The 22,969-nt window shown below is 45.2% G+C and overlaps 1 protein-coding gene and 1 long non-coding RNA gene across 2 annotated transcripts in view; one reads left to right on the forward strand and one right to left on the reverse strand.

Moving 5' to 3' along the window:
- LOC139051622 (uncharacterized) overlaps window positions 1–22,969 on the forward strand; it is a 290,263-nt gene that overhangs the window by 262,351 nt on the left and 4,943 nt on the right. Inside the window, exons 6-7 of the mRNA XM_070528564.1 lie at window positions 15,072–15,171; window positions 17,461–17,639. Of these exons, the coding sequence (XP_070384665.1) occupies window positions 15,072–15,171; window positions 17,461–17,639 (279 nt within the window). The remainder of the gene's footprint in view (window positions 1–15,071; window positions 15,172–17,460; window positions 17,640–22,969) is intronic.
- On the reverse strand, window positions 19,446–22,228 carry LOC139051619 (uncharacterized). The gene is made up of 2 exons (XR_011509450.1): window positions 21,799–22,228; window positions 19,446–21,258 (listed from the first exon to the last, which is right to left on the reverse strand). It is a non-coding gene; the product is annotated as an uncharacterized lncRNA (long non-coding RNA).

A 22,969-nucleotide genomic window follows, 5' to 3' on the forward strand; every position in this document is an offset into this window, starting at 1 on the left:
ATACAATTTGGAATGATTCTCTGCGTTATACGAGAGAGCCATTCACCGAGCTCACAAACTTTGCTGAAATTTCATTACAGCGATTGAGCAGAGCATGATCTTGAGAGCGCGTCCGTTTGGCTTCGTCGATTTTGCAGCCAAAGTAACATAAAAGAAAGTAACATAAAGAGAATGCTCAAGAACAATTTTTCAGTACACTTAAGCACTTCCAGCACACAGCAAGTGTCGTCTGCTTGTGTTACAACGTGCTCCGTCTTTGGCGAGAGCTCCGCACTCAGTGTCGGTCTGTCACTTCGCGAGCGCTGCGATTCGACTTTGTTGCGTTGTGGACTGCAAACGTAGTGACTGGCAATATGTCAAGCCGCGACATCGTGTCCTTCTGCAAGCCAGTAGACGAGCGGACTGGCTGCAGCGCATTGGACAGCCGCTATCCGATGGGCGCCAGGATTAGCGCGATTGCGGCCGTCACTTTACACCGGAAGATTACTAACGCAATAGCGTTTCGCGAGTCCGATATTAGGGTAAATGCAAGCGCAAGGGGACACGGCCAGGCCGTGTCCCCTTGCGTGTCGTTTCAGGGCATGAACAGAAGCGCAAATGTGAATGGTCTGCACGGTGCAGCCACCTGGTGGCATAGCTAGAGCTCAACCACACACAGTAGCAGTAACAAAATGTATTCTTCTTTGCTGATGTTGTAAATTTTCGCAGGAGTGTAATCGTTAACACGTTTTTGTAAATGTTTAAAATGTTTTACACTTGGTTAGAACAATATTAGCTCTTTCTTTGGCTGGTTAAGCTCTGCGCCAACGGGTGGCTGGACCGTGGAGACCGATCAGGCAGCTCACGTACGTCTACGCTAAAGTTCCTTCATCAGCTTGAGTTTATGCCTTCATCGTTCCGTCGAAACATTCTGCTAGTGTGTGATTACCGGAATACCAGACACGTTATGGCGCTACGACAGAATGCTCGCAACGCACGCTGCTTCGATAGCTCTCGCTTGGGGTCGACGACGAATGTGCTAGCAGAGAGGTTTCGCGCGGGCGGAGGCGGGCTACAAAGCAACCGGAAGTGGACGACGTGACGTCGCATCGTGACGCAGAACCACTGAAGGCGGAGCTTTAGCCGTGATCGCTCGGCGAACGAGTTGAGGAAAAGCATGGCTAGGGAGAGGGTAACTAGTAATCGCTTGTAGCTCCATTAATACGTAACGCTTCACTTAAATTGTGGTGCGAATGTTGTACTTAAGCTGTACCCTACGCGTCTACAAAATTTGTCCGCACCGTTTCAGGGGCCCTTTTTTTTAAATCAAAAAGTGAGCTTTATTTAAACAAGTCAAGTAATGTGTACAAAAATAGTTGGACCAATAGCCCATGTGGCTAGTAGCTGGTCCAATACACAAAAGTAGATATGCAGGTCAACCAAATACATACCTGCTCAATCAGTAAGAACATTTTTTACATGAACAAGTACTTTTTTTTTAAGGAAGAGCTATTACGTTTGGCTAGACAAGAAGCGTTTACATACAAGATCAAAATTAAGCCGCGTTAGGCCAACGAGCCATGAAATAACAATCGAGCACGGAATCAGAGGCGTCTAAAATCTTCATAACACGCGAGTTGAGAGAAGCGATAACCGCAGTCACTTCTCCTGTATAGCTTGCGAACTTCACGCGTTACCGCGAATCGAGCCCAGTTCGGTGCTAGGTTAGAGCCGTCGCGATGAGTGCCACCATTTTCTTGAAAATAAAGCTTTTGGGGCTTTCGCTAAATAAGTGAAACAGCGTGCCCGACGCAAAACCCAAATGCGTCTCGCGCATGCGCAGTGACTTCGACGCTATTTCTTTGGGGCGCCAAACGTTTGGGCCCCTAGTCTAAACCTCTCTAATGTGTGCGTACTGCGTGCGTCATTGCGCACGTCACGTAGCAGCAAACTGACTGGCTAAATGTGTGGCTTAGTGCGTGCATCGATTGGCACCTGATGGTGCAGCCAACGTGTGGGAGGTGGCGTCACGTTAATAATATAAAACTACTGTATAAAATTAAAAAAAACGCATTGAAGTCCAATTGAATGCCGCTGAGGGGTCCTTCGAGTATTGAACTCCTCGCCGGCAAGCGAGCGCGTTGAGGCGCTTCACGCGTTTTCGTTTGCCCTTGCCGAGGCGCAGTTAAAACGCAGGGGAGAGCTTGCGCGGTGAAGGAACGCGCAGGAAAAAACATTTCGTCAAAGCAACTGTAAAGCTTTCGCCTTCCCATACTTAAGGAGTCGTGTCTCTGCCGAATTATTTGAACTCTCATCGTATCGAAGCCAATTAAGAAGGTGAAGTAAGGTAGCCAAAGAAATGCACTCTCCTTATAAAAAATTCGCTCATTTTATTGGGCTTTGTCAGGTAGTAAACATTTTAAAATGCTGATTTTTCATAAAAAATCCAATCACAATAAAATATTCCTATATAAAAAGCGTCTCAGAGCAATTGTCAACACAATGTATGTGTTGCGTGTCCACTGAATATCCACACTGAATTTCCTGCAAGACTTGCAGATTTTGCTACAGGTGCCCTCCAGTTTGCATCAGAGGCCGCTTGGACCGACGTGTATACGAAGTGGATCGCGGGAACGTCCTTTTGCGCCACGTGCTGGTAGAAGGCGTGCATTGTAGGACGTCGCGAACCTTGATGAACTGTCTAATGTGAAACCAGCACTCCGGTGGCAGGATCTCCAAGCGTTCTCGGGGTTCGACGCTCTCATCCCATGACAAGTCATTCTTGACGACACCCGAGATCTTCATGAAAGATTTCATTTCAAGCAGCCAGTATCTGCTATCTCGTATCATTTCTTTCACTCGATCAGCGCATGGCTCGGCGGCCATTTCTTGAACTCTGGTCACTATGCCACGGCAATCGGAGACACGTTCGAAGGCCTCCGCGAAGTGTTTGTTTTTGGTGCCGAGAACGAAGCGCGCGGCGCAGTCAATAAGAGCTGCGTTGCGTCTGACGAAGTCCTTCACAGCTGTGGAGTGCCTTATGAGTGCGTGGTATTCGCTGATCTCCAGGGACACCAGAGAAGTGTTAGATGGAAGGTACTTGGCAAGGTAAATAAGCAGAAGGCGGCACGAAGCGACGCAGTAAGCTTCGTACTCAAAGTGCCAGATAGTTTCGCTATTCCCAACTTACTCGCAAGTAATGCCGCACTCTGTTTGTCAAGGACGCAATTTGTGACGCCCAACTTTTCCAAGGCAGTGTTCTTAGAGACTCCTCGTAGGATGTCTCGCAAAGCACGAGGCCCAACGTAAAATGACATGCGAAAATCTCGTAGACTCTTGCTTTGTCCTAGGTACATGGAGAGAAGGTGCGCTTCTGCGTTGCCCACTGTCTTATCTATGTTAAGGTTGAGTACGGTCAGGTGGGCGCAGAGCGTCAGCACTGTCAAGCATTCTCGTCTGGCCCTCGTGCCACGGGTGTCTATATTGAGCGATATTTTAGTGGCCTCTGCGCAGGACGTCTTTACGCGAGCGAGCTCTGTCCCTCTCACTTTGACGAGGTTAAAGTACGCCCTGCCTGTGGTGCCCGTTTCTCTGATGGCCTCGTACAGACTGCTCGCGCTTTCGAAGTCCAACCTTTCCACTTTCAATTTCCTGAGAGTACTATTCGCAGCGATTGCGCAGAGGAGGGTCTTCTGATCGTAAGCGTTAAAGCATCTGAGGTCGAGAGTGATTTCCTCCAAAGAGCATTCCGGTCCGAAAGCACAGACGAGTGGCGCCGTGCGCCTTGCTGGACGATCTGTGTGGCCAGCTTCAAGCGTGGTGTATGTCCAGGTGGAGGCATATTGGTGTGGATGCATTGAAATGCTCCACAGGCATCCGATGAAATTTACGGTCTTCAAATTATTATTCACATTTATTAAATCGGCAAAAGACCATGCTTCATCAATGCCTAGATTAAACCAAACGAGGTCAATCCTCAGGACACTTTTGTTGTTCGATACGGCCTGAAATACTGGCACCAAGGAGCGCGGAAAGCAAGGCGAACAGTTTGCTATCTTAATGTAGCGAAGTGCCGCAGTTCTTCCCATGTACTCGCCGAACCAATCCTGGGTATCTACATCGAGACAGTCACTGTGAATTGAAAGCTGTGTTACGCAACTATTCATGTGCAGTGCATTCAGAAGTTCTGAGGGATTATCGGGACTATGAAAAGCGTACGCCACCGAAAGCTCTTTCAAAGTGACATTTGATTCGAGGTACTGCATGAAGTCCTGAGAGGAGAGGTCGAGTGCTTCGCAGCGGAACACTTCGAGGTGTTGCATGCTGATGATGGAATTGACGAGAGACCTAGATGCGTCGCGACTGCAGCCCCACGCAGACACTTTGAGGTCCCTTACGCTAACACTGCGTTGAAGGGCGTCGCAGTACAGTGGGAAGTAAGCAGATAAATCGGGGATCACGTTGTCGTCTAGTTCGACGATTGTGACACACCGGTGGACGGTGAGAAGCCAGTGAACCAGGATGGTCGCATGGCGCTCGCGCGCTTCCACGCCAGAAGAGCCATAAATTCCATGGAGGCACAGTAGAGAAAGTTGACCGGGAGGACCCTCGCGCAGTTCCATGTTGATGAAGACGAGGGCTTCGTTCCATGTTGACAGCTGCGCGACGACGTGACAGACGCCGTCAGCAGATGACCCAGAACCCTGCAAGCAGCCAAGCTTGAAGACCACGCTCCTCGCGGTAAAGGGTGTTGTCGACCACCGCAGTGCGGCGTAGATCTTGGCGACCGGCATCAGCTTGGGACAGAGGTGGTTCAATGAGGAACAGTAACTCCACAATCTTGGTGGTTCAGAGCCCATCATGCTAGAAAAGAGCGATTCAAGGACGTTAAAAAACCTGCCTCATTACAGACAGATTAGCAACAAACATTCACGTACGACATTGAATTCATGCCTATAAATTTACCTGATAGTCAATATCATACGAGGTGTAGCAGTGTGTCGTAGCACTAATGGAGACCTCTAACACAGCTTTACACACTCCAAGTTCGTGTAGGGTGGTGCAGTGACGTTTATTATTGCCTGGTCTGAATTTTAGAGCATCGATATGACACCTAACCATTCTTAGCTACCTCGTCGGCGAAAGCGACGCACCACAGCATTAATTCTAACGTCGTTTGAGCTTAACAGAACGATCGCAAGTCTTCGCATTACGCGTGCAAATGCATAGCACGCGTAATGCGAAGACGCGGGATCGTTCCTCACCTGCGGCAAGTTGTTTTTTCATCCCCTTCCATTTCCATTAATTTATCATTTCTTTAATTCAATTAGTAAGTACAAGCAGTTTCCCTTATATTTTCCTTGGTGTGCCTGTTTCTTAGCTTCTCATGATATGATTAATAAAAATCGGGCCCCTCGGTTAACCCTCTTTCTTCTCGCTCTAAATCAATCATTTAAGAATAAACGCCTCCAAGCTGGACAAACTTTCCACTTCTATAGATAGTTCCCGATATCTTTATTGGATATCCCACGAATCTCGTACAATTTAAGTTTGCCAGTAAACTTAAAATTAATGGAATCAAAAGCTTTCCTTAAATTTAAAGATACACCCAGGGTAAACTTTTTCTTTTCAATATTTTCAATAATTACGTCCTTAATGTGCACAAGTGCTTTCTCCGTTCATTTCCGTTTTTGGAAGCCACACTGACATTTTGTCAAGGCTGTTTTCCCAGGAATTTCCACAATCTGTCTAAAATTATTTGCTTGGCCAATTCCGCTCAAGGTCGCAGTTTGTCGCCGATGCGCGAGCGCCCCCGCGCGCCCGTTCGCTCTATCGCCACCTCGGCGCCTCCTTGCTCACCTCACTGGTGCATGTGCCACAAATAGACGTGGCTTGGTAGTGCTAGGCGCGCTACGTTGCGCGTAGGTCTGTACTTGCAGATGCAACAATAGAGAGCTTTAGTTTAGGGGACGCAAGCAGCTTGCGTACGCAAGAATTGGGGGTGACCGTACTGCGCATGCTCAGACCCCTACGTCTCGGGCTGCGCATGCGCAGAACCGTCGCGCCTAGTTTTCGCGTACGCAAGCGGCTTGCATCCCCTAAACTAAACCTCTCTAATGGGCCCTCGAAAGTATCAAGTGGAAGAGGCACGTAGGAGTGCCGAGGCTCTACAGTGACGACATGGGTATGCGACGTGTGCCGCCGAAGCGGTGAGGGCGGCGAGCCAGGAGGCAAAGCGACGGCTCGACAAGATGCGCGGGGCCGAGGAGCAGCGCCCCGCCAGGCAGCGCTAGCGAAAAGAAGCGACGTGCGGCCGAAGACGCGACACGCCAAGCGGGCGTTCGCCAACAGGTCGCCGACACCAAGCGGCGCCTATTGGAAGACGGGCTCACGCGGGCCGCAGACACGTGCTTTCAATAGCACTTGGTCGATGAACACGTGGCACTGTCCCGCGCATCTCTCGACGCAACCACTCTCGCACCCCGAGAGGCCCTCGTACCTGCCACCCTCAACGTGATCACCGAGCGCCTGGTGTCGCCCCAGATCCCGTTCGTGCGAGCGAAACGTCGCATTCACGGCCGCCGATTTGGAAACGTCGCGGTCGCCGGGGAGGCGGTGGTGTGCTCGCTGCCCCGCAACGTGGCACCACGTCCTCTGGTGCCAACAGCGATGGCAGTAGGTTAAGCAGCCGGAAGGCAGTGAAGGTGACTCTGGGCTCCGCGTGCAAGGGCCCCCATAAGTTCGAAAGTAAAATAAAATGTTGGCCGATAACACGTACAGTTGCGTCGTTTATTTTAGAAAATGCGTCGCATTCACTTAGATAATCATCGAATATGTTCTCAGCCATAATAATGTTGTACACAAATTATGGCCAGTAATAGTGTAAAATGGACACTGAAACAATACGTTTAGACTTGGAAAGTACTCCTCCACAACATGTAGCAGTGGCGCATATGAGAATTAAAGAAAAAAACACAATGGACGTACCTACTCTGAGATTTCGGCGCAAAATAAAAAAAACTGCAAGGCATGTCCTTCCCTTTCGCTTCTTGTAATAAACCACCTAGTGCAAAACTGATGAAAATACAGTTGTGAAGTAATTTAAAGCAGACAGCTGGTCTAGTAGGAATACCGACGTTTCATGCATTTTCAGTGCTTTAAATAAATAGGAAAAATGAGAGAAAACGAAAGAGCAGGTAGGATGCGCTACCAGTATCCTACCTGCTCTTTCGTCTTTTTTATCCTGCTTCTTTAAAACTCTAGAAATTCATGAAATGTCGGTATTCCTACTAGACCAGCTGTCTGCTTTATATTACTTCACAACTATTTTCATCAGTTTACATTACAAGAAGCGAAAGTGAAGAACAGCCTTGCAGTTTTTATTTTGCGCCGGAACCTTAGTGCAGGTACGTCCATTTTTTTTATTATTCTCATATGCACCACTGCTACATAGTAAAATTTCTTCAGATCCAAGTTCTGTCTTTGGCTCTTATTTGTGTATTTTATTCAATGTATCTCTGAGGTCATCATCATCTGTTACATAGGGGTAGTCACAGCACTATCATGGAACAATCTAGCTTTCATAGAGACGGAAAAACACGCTAGTGAAAATTTAACGACACGAAAAAAACTTATCAGGAGCATTCACATAGAACGAATACAAGTGAGTGAGTGAGTGAAACAACTTTATTTTGTCCACTATAGACGTAAGCAAACGCCACGCCACCTGGCTAGGCCCACTCGGGGACCATCAGGTGGAACCTGACAAATACAAGAAAAAAATATTGGAAACAATACGAAAGAGATGATTGGAGCCATGTCGAAAGGCAGCTAAGGTGTTACGAATGCGCTTAAGTTCTTGGAATTTAGCTATGTGTGTTCCGATGGTGACGTTCGAGGGAAGGTCACTCCAGCCTTTCATGGTATGCGCAACATATCAGAAGCTTTATTTTGTTTCGATGGTCTCGGTGCTTTAAGTGCTGCCGGTTGAACGAAGTCACGAAGCGATGTGCTATCATAAAGCTTGTGAAAGGGTGGTAAGCGTGAAAGTTGGCGCCATATATAGTGATAAGCCTTTGACGTCGGCAGGTTCTTTTAACCTGTTCAAGCGTCCATAGACTTTGTTGAGTTAAAGTTTACTTCCACCACATTTATTACATATTCAGGATAATAAACATCGTGCCAGCTGCAGAATACATTAGGAATTTTCAATTTAGTGAGTTTTGTCAAGTTTAGAGAATTTGGATTCCGTGTGAAAACTCGCTGCAGGAATATCAGATGAGAACTATTTCATCTCTAGCAGCCTTGAAAAGCACCCATCCAGGCACTTTAAAATTTCTGCTTCAACACATCGCGAAGAACAATGAAAGAAGTAAACGCGCTACGTACAACGGCATACTCACACCGAACAAACATACCTAACCATCTACATTCCTACTCGTTGAACTAAAACATTTTGCACATGTTATTGAAGCTTGCAGCCCAATTACAATCAGAGGTGTTTCAAAATATATCTGACACATTTTAAATATTGCTTTGCCGTTGCTGCTGATGCACATTCTAGGCGTGCACAAGTATGTACACTGCGCCTGAAAAGGTTAGCGCTGTTATGCTTGCGTACGTTAATATTCGGAGGTAGTTGCAGTTTCGCCAGAAAGACGAAGTGATAGCAAAGTATTACGCAACTGCGAGAAGAGTTGTAGTTCTTACAGGGCGTATCTACTGCCCTAAACAATCGCTTCATAATTAGAAAGCACGTTGCACGTGTGCACAGGTAAACATGAACAAATATCATGTGATCACCACCGACATTTGTTGTCACCATGCTGGCGTGATGAAGGGCAGAAGCAGCGGCGAGCGAACGCTTTGTGCTGCCTCTTGGTTCAACGAGTATCCAAAGCTTTGTTGTGCGACCTCCAACAACAGGCACGCGAGAACATGGTGTACGCGAAGCTACCAGCCATTTCGGCTCGCCAATCTGCCGCGGATTGCCTGAAAGGCTCGCACAGCGATGCTCAGCTGCGCCGCGCGTAGCAATGGCCTGGTTAGAACAAACGCGCGCTCACCTGCCTCCCCCCATTTCGCTTGCACAACACTGGGAGAGCGGAAAGCCGGCGCGCATCAAGCCAACATCATAATGGTTCATCCTCGCCCGCTTTTCCTCACACTTGCAGCACACGGCGCGCGATGGGATCTTGTCACTCTTGTACTTTATACGGAACATCACGCCGACGACGATGACGACTGCGAAAAATCGCCTAGAATGTCCATATAATTGCTACCGCAATAACAAAATGAGTGGTCTGGTTATGTTGGGATTCAATATCGTTAATAATGTGTGTTTGCTTCGGGTCGTAAATAACTAATGCCTACTCAATTTTAGTAGAATGTTTTGTCAGCTTTCGCACGTTTACTGGAGCTTGTTTGAGGCTTCGTCTAAAAAAAAGATCACGTGATAATAAGGTAGGGAAAAGGGGAGATTAATATGATATTGCCATGTTTAATTGGGCTGCAAATGCAGACGCAAGGTATTTCTAATCATCAGTACCTTCTTTGGTACTATTGTTCAGCGTCTAGAAAGTGAGAATTCTATGGGTGTGCTTTGTAAAGGACATCGCTTTGGTTTTACAGTTGTTTAGTGTCAATAGACAAAAGAAGCCCCACGTGGTGACTGCATCTAAGTCAGACTGGAGGGCTAGCGGTGGTCGCTGTTAGAAGGAAACGATACAATATATTGCGCAGTAGTGTGCGAAAAGAAGTGTTCGGGAAGAAATTGTTGGGTGAGATGCAATGTAAACTAAGAAGCATAGAGGGCAAAGCACGCTGCTTTGGGGAGTGCCTGATGATACGTTTTCATAAGGAGAATATTTATTCCTATGTGAATCGCTTGCGTGACGTTAGCAACTCTTCAGCCAATGCATGCGCGCTAGGCTGGATGTTAAGATGTTTCTAGCTTTTATAGCACCCTACAGTGTGGGACCCAATCGAATGCCTTCGAATATTCGAGGAAAATGACATTCAAAGCCGTTGTCAATGGGCGAGGCTAAGTCAATAATAAATCCAACTAGCTGGCCATCATAGAAATAACTTTCGAGAACCGTTCTCATGTTTACAAATAATGTTGCAGTTCTCAAGAAGGTTTGAATCAGTTTTTAATTAATTATGTGCTTTGGAAGTTTGTAGATGATTGCTTGTTAAGGAAATCAGTTCCTTAACAAGCGACTGAATAAATTGCGACTTGCGAAACGAAGATACCTGTCACGAGAATTCTCGTTAAATAAGAACGTTGTAAAGAAAACGTGGGCATTGGTAAATGACCTGATGGGCCGATTGAAACACGCATGCGTTGAAGACGTGATAAAAAAGAACTTCCCCACAGTAGACACGAAAGTAATGTGTGAGAAGTTCAATGACACGTTCTTGCATGCGGCGGAAAAACTAAGAGCAACAAGTCGCGACGGGCACACCGAACACAAACCTAAACGCACTTGCGCGAACACAGCTTTTCTGCCAGAAATATCTGAAGTCGAATTATGGAATATCATCAAGGGTTTGAAGGAGTGGAAGCCGAGAGTTTTGATAAGATTCGATAAGATGATAAGATAGGATAAGATGAGAGTGACGAGAGTTTTGATAAAATTCGTAATCGAGACCTCCGTAGCAATTTTAAGGAACTAAAAGACGTATTATTAAAAATACTAAACGGAATATTTCAAACTGGAGATATACCGAAAGGAATGAAAATCTCTGTTGTTAGGCTAATATACAAAAACGGAAAAAAGAATGACTGCGGAAATTACAGACCGATCTCTATGCTTTCAGCGTTTGCCCACATAATGGAAAAGCATGTAGCATCAGTGCTGCTGTCATTCTGTGATCGATTTTCACTGAACAATAATGCGCAATGTGGCTTCACACAGAATGAACATACAACTTCCTTGCCAGATGAGCTTTCCGATTACATCAACAGTTCGATAGAAAATAACCGAGTGGTCCTGGCTTTAATGTTAGATCGAAGAAAAGCTCTCGATACCATAGACCATAATATTATGATAAAGAAGTTGCAATATCTGGGTTTTCGGGGACACTTCATTAAGTTTTTTTTCAAGTTATTTTGCTGACAGATTTCAGTGTGTTAGGTTAGGAGAAACATATAGCAGTTTGGAGTCACTAAACTATGGAGTACCTCAGGGTAGTACGTTAGGACCCCTGCTTTTTAACATTTATGTTACAGACCTCAGCCTTCTACCATTACATTCTAAAATTTTCCAATATGCGGACGACACTGCGATTACTATAGATGTTGCCAACATTGATACAGGGTTCCAACAACTACAAAGTGATGTTGTTAAATTATGTGATTGGTTTCAGGAAAATTATATTTACATAAATAAAGGAAAAACAAAGCTAATTTGTTTCAAGAATCCCCACAAAGCGATCCCAATTAATAGGAGGATTTTTTTGCATTCATCAGACTGTAATTCATGCCGTTGCCTACCTTTGCCACTCGAATCAACTGTAAAGTATTTAGGTGTACATTTCGATCAATGTCTTAATTGGAATAGTCACGTTAAACACAAATGTAAAAAGCTAAGATCAATTGCTGCCATGATGTATCACCTTCGAGGCAGGGCTCCATTTAAAGTAAAGCTTACTGTATTTAAGGCGCTAGCTGAATCTTTACTTATGTATTGCATTACAGTATACGGCACTTGCTCTGAAAAGAAAAAAACAAGAAATTAATCGTGTAATTCGTAAAATAGTCAAGAGCATAACCTACGGTACAGCGTTAGATAGCGCAGGTACAAGGGAAAAATACCAAGCCCTGGGAATACTACCAGTGAAAGAACTAATTATGTACTTTTGAAGAATCACTACTCCAGCAAAGGATTCAGGGTTGCCCTAAAAAAGAACGTGACATTGCGACAAACTGAGAGGTACGTGAAACCACGTGTCTACACTCACTATGGAAAAAGAACCCGGAACTACTATGTCCCTTCAGTATTTAATCAATTGATTGATGAATTATGTACAATAAACACGAAACGAAAAATGAATAAAGCGATCAGAAAATGGTGTGCAAGCTCAATAAACATTTAGTAGATAAAGCCGGTTGACTCATACGGAATTGTTTACCGGCTTTGTTTTCAACTTTTGTTTATGTTCTTGCTTCGATACCTTTGTATAATTTTGAATTCAGCAGTTTGAAGAATTGAGTTGTAGTCCTGTAAGTGACTGGTGTATTTATGTATCGCTTTGATGTTTTGACTTTGATGTTTTTCTTGACAACATTGTGCAATGAAAAAAACAAGAACTCAAAATGCTTGTTGTTTTTTTTTTGTTTACTGCATTGGACGGTGTTCAGTGTATATATGCATGTATTAACTGTGGTAATACGAATTTAATATGTTGTTTCACCAACTGCCTGGTAATTTTACAAGCACTGCGTGCTTAGATTGACCAGCAAATTCACCCTGTACAAAGAAATTTGGATAAATAAATGAAATGAGTTGACAGTTCAAGCGATGTGCGTTCACCGGATTTGAACAAATGTGGGACTTTGGCTATGTTCCTGTCTTCAAAATGAACCCGATTGATAATATTTCGAAAATAATTGGAGTTAATGCTTCTTTAGTAGGTTGAGATGCGCTCTTCAGAATTTTACTATTAAATATCAGCTGAACCCACGAAGAAGCACTATCAGGCCTATTGATTAGAGAGTAACGGTGGTTTTATTTATCCCTATGTCTGGCATGAATATAACAAGGGGAGCAGATCAACTCATCTAAAGCAAGATGATGCGCGAGTGTGAGTAGCGCATTGCTTTCGGTAGTTCTTTTTGTTGCGAAAGCAATCACTCCAGGAGCATTTTTGCCGTCGCCGCGATGTTCCGCATAAAGTCCAAGGGCGATGCCGCCGCGCGTCGTATGCTGCACGGGCGAGTGAAAGCACGCGAGGGAAGCCTGCGATCGCGGCTCAATCTGGCGCGCGCGAAGGAGAATGCTGGGCTAGCGCTTAACGATGCGTGTGATCTCGGACGAGTAAGAAATTACCGCAACTCAAGAAAGCCGGAAGCGCTTATGCAAACGCCTTCGACACTGCACACACGCAGGACAAGAGTTGCGTTCTTTCCTTATTTGCATCAGATCAGCCCCAACGTTACGCGCATTCACGAACGAGCTGAAGAAAGTGGAAGCCGCGCTTTCAGGTTAGTCATGGCCCCAGACAAAGATGCACCGCACTAAGCATAAAGACAAGTTCGGGTTGTCTACTGTATTCCGTCAGGGTGCAATAGTGAGCATGTCGGGCAAACCGGGCGGTGCATGAACTAACGTCTTCGTGAGCACAGACAATGTTGAAAGGGTTGTCAACGGGCACCTCGGGGTGCATCGTCACGTTTGTGGCTGCCGGCCGCTGTTTGATAATGCACCTGTGATCACAAATAGAAAAGACAGATTTACAGACTTACGCGAAAAATTGTCGAAACACAAGAGATTTCGAAAAGGGGCGACACGTGCGTAAACGTTGCATCGTTGTCACTGTGAAGGAACGCGTGTGAATCCTTATTCCTGAATAAGCGACACGTGCGCAGGGTCGTCTGCGGCTGATCGTTTTCTTGCCTCCCCTGTCTTTTGTGCGTTTCCTGGTCATGCGCTCATTAAAATAAACTCCACTAAGTTCAGCTGTGTGTGTAAATTTTCTTGTCCGCGTGTAATTCGCTGCAGAACACCAAGGATTCTGAAGATTACGCAGACGGATCCAGGCGGTCAGAGGAGGAATTCCGCGCTGTGGACGGAAAGGCCAAGTGCATACTTAGCAAACAAGAATTTTTTTTGAAGTGCTACACCCGTACTACGATTACGCGAGCAGCGTTCAAGCACTTCTCGATGGCCAAATGCCGGCAGAATGATCCAAGACAGGGGACATCACGAGCGTTCTAAGCGGGTACATTCAGTGCACATATATGTTCCAGACGGCAAACAGTCCACTCGACGGGATAAAAATAAGCCGAGAGATCCGCTGTCCCCTCCGTTGACATGTCCCATTCTCTCCGCTGTTCACCGTTACCCAGACAGCACCGTTTCTAGGCTGCACGTATCATTCTTCTTTGAGAAAGCAGAAAGCGCAATTCCTGCGTTAAATGAGGGAAGGGTTTAACGGGGTCGAAAAAAATAAAAATGAAGCGGCAGACCCGTGAATTAATTGTCAGACTGCTATTTGTGTGTAAGGACTGCAAAAGTGGCTACAGAAGAATGGCCCACACGAGCCGCTGTTACGCCTTGCTTGCACATGCCTACAATTCATCGCCTGTATATGCCACACAACGCAATACTATCGAGCGGACGTGTTTTTGCAGACAAGTTCCTAGGCGAGGCGGGCATAGTTTGGGGCTAATAACGTGAGCTTCAGAAGACTAACAAAAACTTAATTCACTTCTTTTTATTAGTGCCTTGGGGTCAGTTGTCTAAATAACAAATTATGAGGCAGTGACATATTCATACATACCAACATTTTGAAACTCTTGAAAATCGCACCTAATTCGAGATATTCGTCAAATTCCAAAGCTCATCGAGGCAACGTCTAAACTGAGCATGGCCTGCTGCGCGTCAGACTGCAAACGCCCCGTAAGGAATTCTGGGGTCAAGTTTAAAGGATAGCACATAGAGAAAGAAATTTCAACAAGAGCGGACACTCCCATAGAGCCCAGCGGCCGAATTGACTGCAGCACACCAAGCGGATGTTGACTCCTTCCGGTTTCGGGCGCGCGCGTTTTGAAAACCAGTTGGTACACGCCGCGCCGGCTCCGCTGCTCGGCGCGGCATTCATTTTTTTTTTTCGCTTCTGCTGAAGCTCGCGTGGAATCGTTTTAAGTAGGCGGCATTAGAAGTGTATCGGAGGAGTAACTGCTGTCACAGTAAAAGAGCCACACGGATCTCTCAAGCAAGCAGATTTTTGGCACCATATTTTAACTGTCAATTTAGGGCACTGATATTTCGACATCACATTGTCAGGGGACGCTTTCTTGTACTTGTCGGTATGGGGCATTTTAAACATTTCTGATCACATATGGACCACACTTGATTTCTTTGCAGATCCAGGACTCATCTGTACAGAATATTCAGTCTGCAGCGAGCGTAGCTCAGACAACGAATGTAGCATCCATGGCACCATCTGCTGTCATTGTGTCTTCTGGTTAGTATAGTCACATCTACGACACGCACAGAAGATTGACATGATGGTACAAGTTTGTCACTAGTCTGACAGTATTTTGTCGCTGTTAGTTATGCCAGTTTATTCCCATTATGCATTAGTTGTATGTACTATATACTGTATTTACCCGATTGTAAGTCGACCACTTTTTCAAATTTGAAAATCTGAAATGGGGGGGGGGGGGTCGACTTACAATCGAAACCAAAACATGGCACAACAAAAAAAAGCGAGACCAACGGGATATCAGGGGAGCTACAACGTAGTTCCAATTAGCCCCACCCGTACCTTTCCACTATCGCGCGCATTTGTTCACTTTTCGGAAGGGTTTTTCAACATTTTCGAGCGTTTTACAGTACACACAGCACTCATGTGGGGGCGTCGATAGTCCATGGAAGTGCTGCTGTTCCATTTGTAGCGGCACCCTCAGAGCAGCGGCGCTTGCGGGGAGTATCGATAGTTCATGGAAGAGCAGAGACCGCTCGCGGCTCGCATGTTTTACTTTCCCGGTAGCTCTTTAGTTTCACGCATTCAATTTTACTGCCGGCCACGTGCTACTTCCGTGCTTCCTCAGTCATCATGAGTGCTCCAAGTCCACTAAACATTCGATGCTCGTTCACAGCGGCGTTGAAGAGGGCTGCCATCCTTTATGCTGAAGAAACAAATAACTGCACAGCGGGCAGCAAGTTTGATGTTCCTTAATGGGTGGTGCGAGAGTGGCAACGGCAGTGAAGTAAAATTTTAACCTGTGACGGCAAGCGAAGAGGTTTCTGTGGGCCGAAGTCGGGACGCTTTTCGGAGCTGAAGGCCAAGCTTGCAGCGTACATCGCCGAAATGCATGATCAATCCCTGCCAGTGACGTCCGACATGGTCATGAGACAAGCCTGGATCTTCGCCTTTTAAGCACCTGCTCCGCCATGAGTACGAGTGGCTGGCGGCAGAAGATCGCGAACTTACTCTAACCGGACATGTCAAAAGAGCCTCCCTGACTGCTCCGTGTTCTGGGACCATAGCAGCAATGACGATGGCAGCACTAGTGAGGAGTAGTACAGTGACCATGCCAACTACTAATAAATTTTCGTTATGGAATGCACCCGCGAGTATGCTTCTTTTTTTTTTACCCTGTCACACGCGATATAGGGGGTCAACTTACATTCGAGTCGACTTAAAATCATGTAAATATGGTAATGCATCACCAACTCGTGTTGCTGTCAGAGCTACAACATGTTGACCCATAATCCTGGCATAAATCGATAATATTTGGTTCGAGTGAAACGCAACCAATCTTTTGAGGTATGGGCCACAACAATCTGTAATTTATAGAAGAATGTGCATTCACATAATATATATTCACCAATTTTATGTTCTTCAAATCAGTCTCCATTAGCGTAGTTGCATTGGCCCAGTTAAATCGTAATGCTTGGAAGGGCACATTTCACAGGTTACTCTAGAGAACTCGTGTAGCTAAGGTTGTCATAAATGACCCTATAAAAAAAACTGTTTTAGAGAAAAAAGATCTGTTCCCAGCAATGCTTTGGACTCGACGACTGTTCACTTGTGAGCCACTTGTTCTAATCATTGAACTATAGAAGTAACAGAATAGTAGGAGCACGTTATGCAGCACAGCACAGATGCAGTGAGGCAATTAGGCGCACCACTTTGTGCATGCTTTACAGTGGACTAGAACTTGGCATTGCCAATGTTGGAATGCTATGCAGTACAGTGAAAGGGCAGATGAGATGAGACACGTCACTTTGTGCAAGTGTCACAGAGGACTTAAGTCTGGAATTGCAAACATGTGCGAGGGTGAAAAGGGAGGTTACCTTATGCACGCAACAAACATCCTTGTGTAAAGATGATAAACCTCAAACAATTCTCAGAGGAAATGTCTGAGTGAGCAGTCTTTGTGCATCATGATATCAAGTCAACGCATTGTAAATGACATAAATGTGTTTGAATCGCTTGCGTAAATGTATTTATCACAAGAGCCCTCACTTGTTGCTAGTGTAGATAATATTCATTGCCAGAAGCAGAGTCGCATAGTCCTTTTTTTCTGTCATTTCCTTCACCGTTTCCTACAGCATTTGCTAAGCTTACAGAGCAGCTTTTGTCTAGGCAAGTTCTTGGTCATGGCTACTGTATGCAGCAGCAGGCCGCCTTTATAACGTAATAATATGTGTCTAGTTCTCGAGCATCAAAAGAGTCATGCTCGACATCAGTATATTCACAAAAATATGGTACACTGCCCACTTGTGTGTGGCCTGTGTTTTGCAGGAGGAATGGTGAACCCAGTGTCAACGGTGCTGAGCCCCCCATCAGGTGTGCTCCCCATGCCGCTGACAGTGGCCACCCTTGGGGCACAAACACTGACAGCCCAGCTGGTGGCACCAACACTCAAGACTGCCCCTCCACAGGCCATCCGCAGCAATCCCACACCTGTCTCTCTGCTCCAGGTAGGGAGGCTGTTCTTCGTCCCAGAACAGTAAAAGCAACCACTAAAATGATGCAGTCGAACATTACAAGGAAGTCATATCTGATGCAAGAGTACCTTTTTCATACCATCACATTGTGCTGACAGTGAGCAACAAGCCAGTGCCAAAACTGTGCGTCACAAATCTTGAATCTTCCTTGAGTGGCAAACGTGCGCCTAGAAAAACAAGTGATGCTCAAAGAATAACACTAGTGACGAGCGAGCACAGTCGTTGGTCATGGAAAATCTCATCTACAGGTCAAGTGCGTCAGCTACTTATACCGCTATTTCCCGCATAATCGCTGGCACTCGCATGCACTCGGACATGTACTCCACTATTCGTGTTGGCAGGCAGTCTGATTAAACAAGACTCTTGCTATAGAATTGATGACATTTGGGAAAGTTTCGATACATGTACAGTCTTCTACAGCCTTGTGGCAAGCAATAACATTGCAACAGCATTTAGCCGGTGAAAAACGGCAACCAGAAAAAGATAAACATTGTGCCCATGTTAATATCCTGTATTCATTATATAAGCATGTCCCCTTCAGGTGCCATTTAATTCTGCCCATCAAAAATTTCGTTTCGCCACATTTCTTGCATCTTTCGAATCATGTAAGGCATACGGCTGCAAAATGGATTAAGGATTTCAAATTATTCAGTGTGTTTTGTCAAGTTTACGGTACATGAACCCCATGCAGGAACTTTCTACAAAAACGTCAGATCTGAAAACTAGACTATTTCATGTCTGGCAAACTTGGGTAAGCACCTGTCCAGACACTCGAACAATGTGCTTGGTGAAAAACAAAGGAAGAGAGCCTGCTACATGACAACATACGGCCAGGGAGAGCAAACACCCAGCCGTCTACCTTCCAACTCGTTTTACTAAAACACTTCACACATATTATTGAAACTCGCAGCTCAGGTCCAACAAGAAGCATTTCAACATGTGTGTGACATGTTTTAAATGTCATTATTTTCATTAATGCTTTTGATGCACCAGGCAAGCACGATTGTGTACACAGCACCTCAAGGGGTTGAATATTCGTGACATGCAGATATCAGCGTCATGTTTTGTTCGTTTCTCCCTTCTTGCATAAATTTTTAAATAGTGATTTTTACACTCACTGCAAAAGTGACTTGGATACGCTTGGACCAACCTTCTGGCCTAGACTTCTGGCCAAGCCTGTGCGTTCACACAGTTTACTGCAATATTCAGACTTTACACACCCAACTGCAGCAGCTAGTTAGAGCAAGGATGCAACAAATGCTGCAACAACTGCAATTAAAGCTAATCCACCGAGATCAGAGGAGGTTCTCGAATGGAGGCCCTCAATATCCCAATGGGCATTCGAACTCCTCTGGACGTCTACTGGACTACCACTTCTGGATATCTTGGTCATCCATAGGACGTCCGCAGATCGCCTAAGGGCGTACGGCGGACATCCACAGGACTAGCAGGCGCATACTAATTGGCAGTCCGAGGGGTGTCCCGTGGATGTCTAGAACGGATATACGGATGTTCCTCGGACGCAAGAATTTGTTTATGTTTTCATTGCTAAACGTCCGTCAGACATCCGTACGACGAACTGTGGACCATTAAGGGATGTCTGCAGGATGTTCATTTTTATTTAAATGGGCTGAATAGCACAGTTAGCGTAAACGTTGGCTTTGTGTAGAATCTGTGCTGCAAAGATGATGCAGTATACTGACATGCACCAATGAAAATACAACTTGCACCCATGGAACAAAGATTCCAAAGCAAGCTAAGTTTACATAAAATGGACAATCACTTTCACAGAAATTTTTATTCATTTCCATTACAAAAACTCGATTTAATACATGGAGAGCCGGTATAGTGATGCAAGTGTTACAAGTACTCAAACACAGAACTGGTCACGAGACAATTGATATACTGCAAACCTGTAACATTCAGAGAAAGAATATGTGACAGTCCTGCATTATAATAAAAGCCAACAACTTATTAGCACAAACTAAGACAAAGTCTGCAGGTGACAGCTTTTACAGCAGTACATTAAAATTTCCAGCCCCCAAGGGCTACAAGAGTGAGATGTGATCACATAATATAAGAGTGTTTACTAAGCACCACTATCGGTAGTATATCTTTAGAAACATCAATTGAGGTGGGCAGGGCCAGGTGTAGCACTCAGGGTACTTCAAAAGCATGGTACACTTCTTTCACTATAGTACGATTATTCTTCACCTTGACATCAGGGAGCATGAGAAAAAAGCTCAGAATGCCACATGGTATACAAGACAGCAACAGAGCGCAGGCATTCACTGTTTCATTAGCGTGAATGAGTCTTGAGGTGAGGCTCCTATCCCCGAAAAAAAAGTTGGCGATCAGTACGCTATCGCGTTTCACTACATTCAGTAATGAGTATACAAGGAACATAAAGGTACTAGCAATCCTCACACCTAAAATATCACACAGCTGAGACATAAATTATCTGGACTGCGCCTTTTTTTTTCATATTCTAGCAATACCTTGGAAACGGCAAATGATCCCTCCTTGGTTTACACATGCATATGAACAAAACTATGCAAACAGTAGCTGAAATGTGACAAACTTGCAATGCACTACAAATAAAATACTGTTTCTTCTCGAAAAAGTAAGTCACAGTAAAACAAAATGCAAATAAGAACTGAAACAGCGATTCTCGCTATGTACTAGATAAAAACTCTGGGCTGACAGCAAGAAAACAAATACAACCCTACGCATAAAAGTAAAACGACTAGAAGAGAGCAGACTTTTTGCCGCCAGCAAAGACCAGCATAAATGATAAATACTTCACAGTGAAATAACTATCAACGAAATTATTGTTTGCAACAAATAAACATAAATCTGGAAGTGACACAGAATGGTTAAATGTGAAATATGTGTAGCATTGAATTGCTACATGCTAGTAGCCCTGCCACCTCTTCCTGAGGAAAAGAAGTAAATAGCAATGAACGGAACGGTTGATATCTACTGAAACTGGAGTCCTCATGCAGTACTGCTCAATATAGTGCAGCCTTTCCGACTCACGGCCACATCGTAACACAAAAGAGGCATAATAAAATGTAATCAAACTGTTTCGTAGCCTCACCTTGCAACACACTAGAACTTAGCCATCACTTGAATTGAGATAGTAGTAAGCTTACACTTTAGCATGGTTCCTACAATACCACGTAACATGACAATGGACAACAGGAAGTACACACAAGTGGTACTGTGCATTTATGCATGTTGTGCTGTATGCAAAAGTGTGAACATTTACCAGCTAGTTCAGCTTTCTTTAGTGGTAACACAAACTGCAACGGAAGTAGCCGCATAAGACTGACAAAAATACTGCAATGGAATCGATTACAAAATAATAGAAATATAGTGAGAGGACTCCAAGAAAGGAGACATGTCAACAGCAAATCTATTAAGATCGATACACACAAAAAAGGCCGTTCAGAAGCATGCAGCCATGACTTGCGAGAAAGAAAGACTGCAGTGGACTGGCTGCCCTTCACTCATTGAAGTACTCAGTGAAGACAAAATGCCCACTGATGCCTTGATGCCTTCTATTTCACACCCTTTTGTCACTCAGAATCTGAAAAGTGACATAAATATCATCATTGTAAATCAGTCATTCAATGGAGAAGAAAACTGAAAACAATGAATTTAAGCACAAAATTGTGCACAAATAATGTTACAATATCAAATGATCAACTGCAGTCTATGAAGGCACTACTCCAGCCAATACACCAGAAAAGGAATTTTAAAGTCACAAGTATTCTAGCCCGCAGCAGTGGTTCAGTGGTATTGGCGCTCGGCTGCTCGGTCGAAGAACACTCCTGCCCGGTGCACGCAGAATGGAGAAGTTGAAGGGATTTTTTCGTCTCCCGTGCCGCTTTCTCTTCAGCAAATCTCTTGCGAGCTTTCTGCATACTTTACGCGCACTACACCGTATTAATAGTGAATAGCAGCTCCCAGCAACATATGCGACCGCAAGCAATCGCGTACAGCAGCACCTCCTTGCATATATGCGACTAAAAGAAAGGCGCTCAGGCGAACTACTGCGCATATGTGGCCTGTAGACCACACCGACAACACATGGTACAGTATAAAGTCCAGGCACGCTTCATCTTACCTTTACTGCGGGGCCAACCCGGCCAGGAGCTCAGGAGAAAGAAACAACAGTCTTGACCACCTTGCGCAGCCGTAGTGACAACTGAAAATGGCGCCTCCGCACTCACAATAAACGCGCGAAACGCTCGCCTTCGCGCCTTTTTCGCAGGCCAAGTTTCATCCTAGAGGCCAGCACTCGCATGGTGCTCGCTTCTCTCCCGGCGGAATGATTTCACCTCCCACAGGTGTACGTTTTCGCTGCTTCCCGTCAAGGTCGCGCCCGCGCTTAGCTCGCGCTGCGCGCGAAACGTCTCTTGTTTCCGACGGCGCCTCTTCGAATGACTGGAAATTATTGTGTTGTTAACTGTCACAACATCAATGTAAACACGAAAGGGTTCATGCCACCAGTGAAATTCTGCCGATGCACACTTCCAAAAATATTGCCGGAAAGAACCCGCGCGATAAAAAGAAATAGCCTCCCGCAAAAAAAAAAAATGCAGGGTATGCGAAGCTTCAGAAAAGATTGCATTGGTAGTATTGGGTATGCTTGCGGCGCGTTTTGTGCATCTTTAGAGAAGATCGAAATATTTATGAAGTTTCCTAATGTGTGGCTGCTGTTAATTATTATTATTTGAAAAGCGTCGTGAATGGACGTCAACTATACAATGGCGCAGTTGATCTCTGGTCACATCGATGCCTGGCGAGCGTGATGGCTCACAAAGGATATGCGTGATAACGCGTGAGCACTGTAAGCACAGAAATCATTCTGTGGCTCTGCAAGTAATAATAATGAGGCGGTCACATGTGCATGCACGTACCTTTTACGATCACGCTGTTCGTTATAATTAGAACCAGTCCACTAACCTGCCTCCGTGGGTGACCTGTATGCTCTCCACCAGAAGAAGGAAATCCCATGGGCGGGTAGAATTAGATCGAATGTGGTTTATTTTATGCCGCATGTTTGAAGACTCGTTGATATTTCGCCGACAAACGTTGATGCCTCTATTGAACAAAGTATAGCTGTGGCTATAGCTTGAACGAACTCGAGGTCGGTTCTACGTTGGTATTTGCAAGCGCAGAAATGCTCAGCAAGGGAGCAGTTCATCACTCAAATCCGAACAAAGTCATGCTCAGGATATTGGCGAAATGTCCAGCACGAATGACCTAAGGATGTCCGCAGGAGGATAAGAAGT

Source organism: Dermacentor albipictus, unplaced genomic scaffold (assembly GCF_038994185.2).
Source record: "Dermacentor albipictus isolate Rhodes 1998 colony unplaced genomic scaffold, USDA_Dalb.pri_finalv2 scaffold_13, whole genome shotgun sequence".
Taxonomy (NCBI): Eukaryota; Metazoa; Arthropoda; class Arachnida; order Ixodida; family Ixodidae; genus Dermacentor; species Dermacentor albipictus.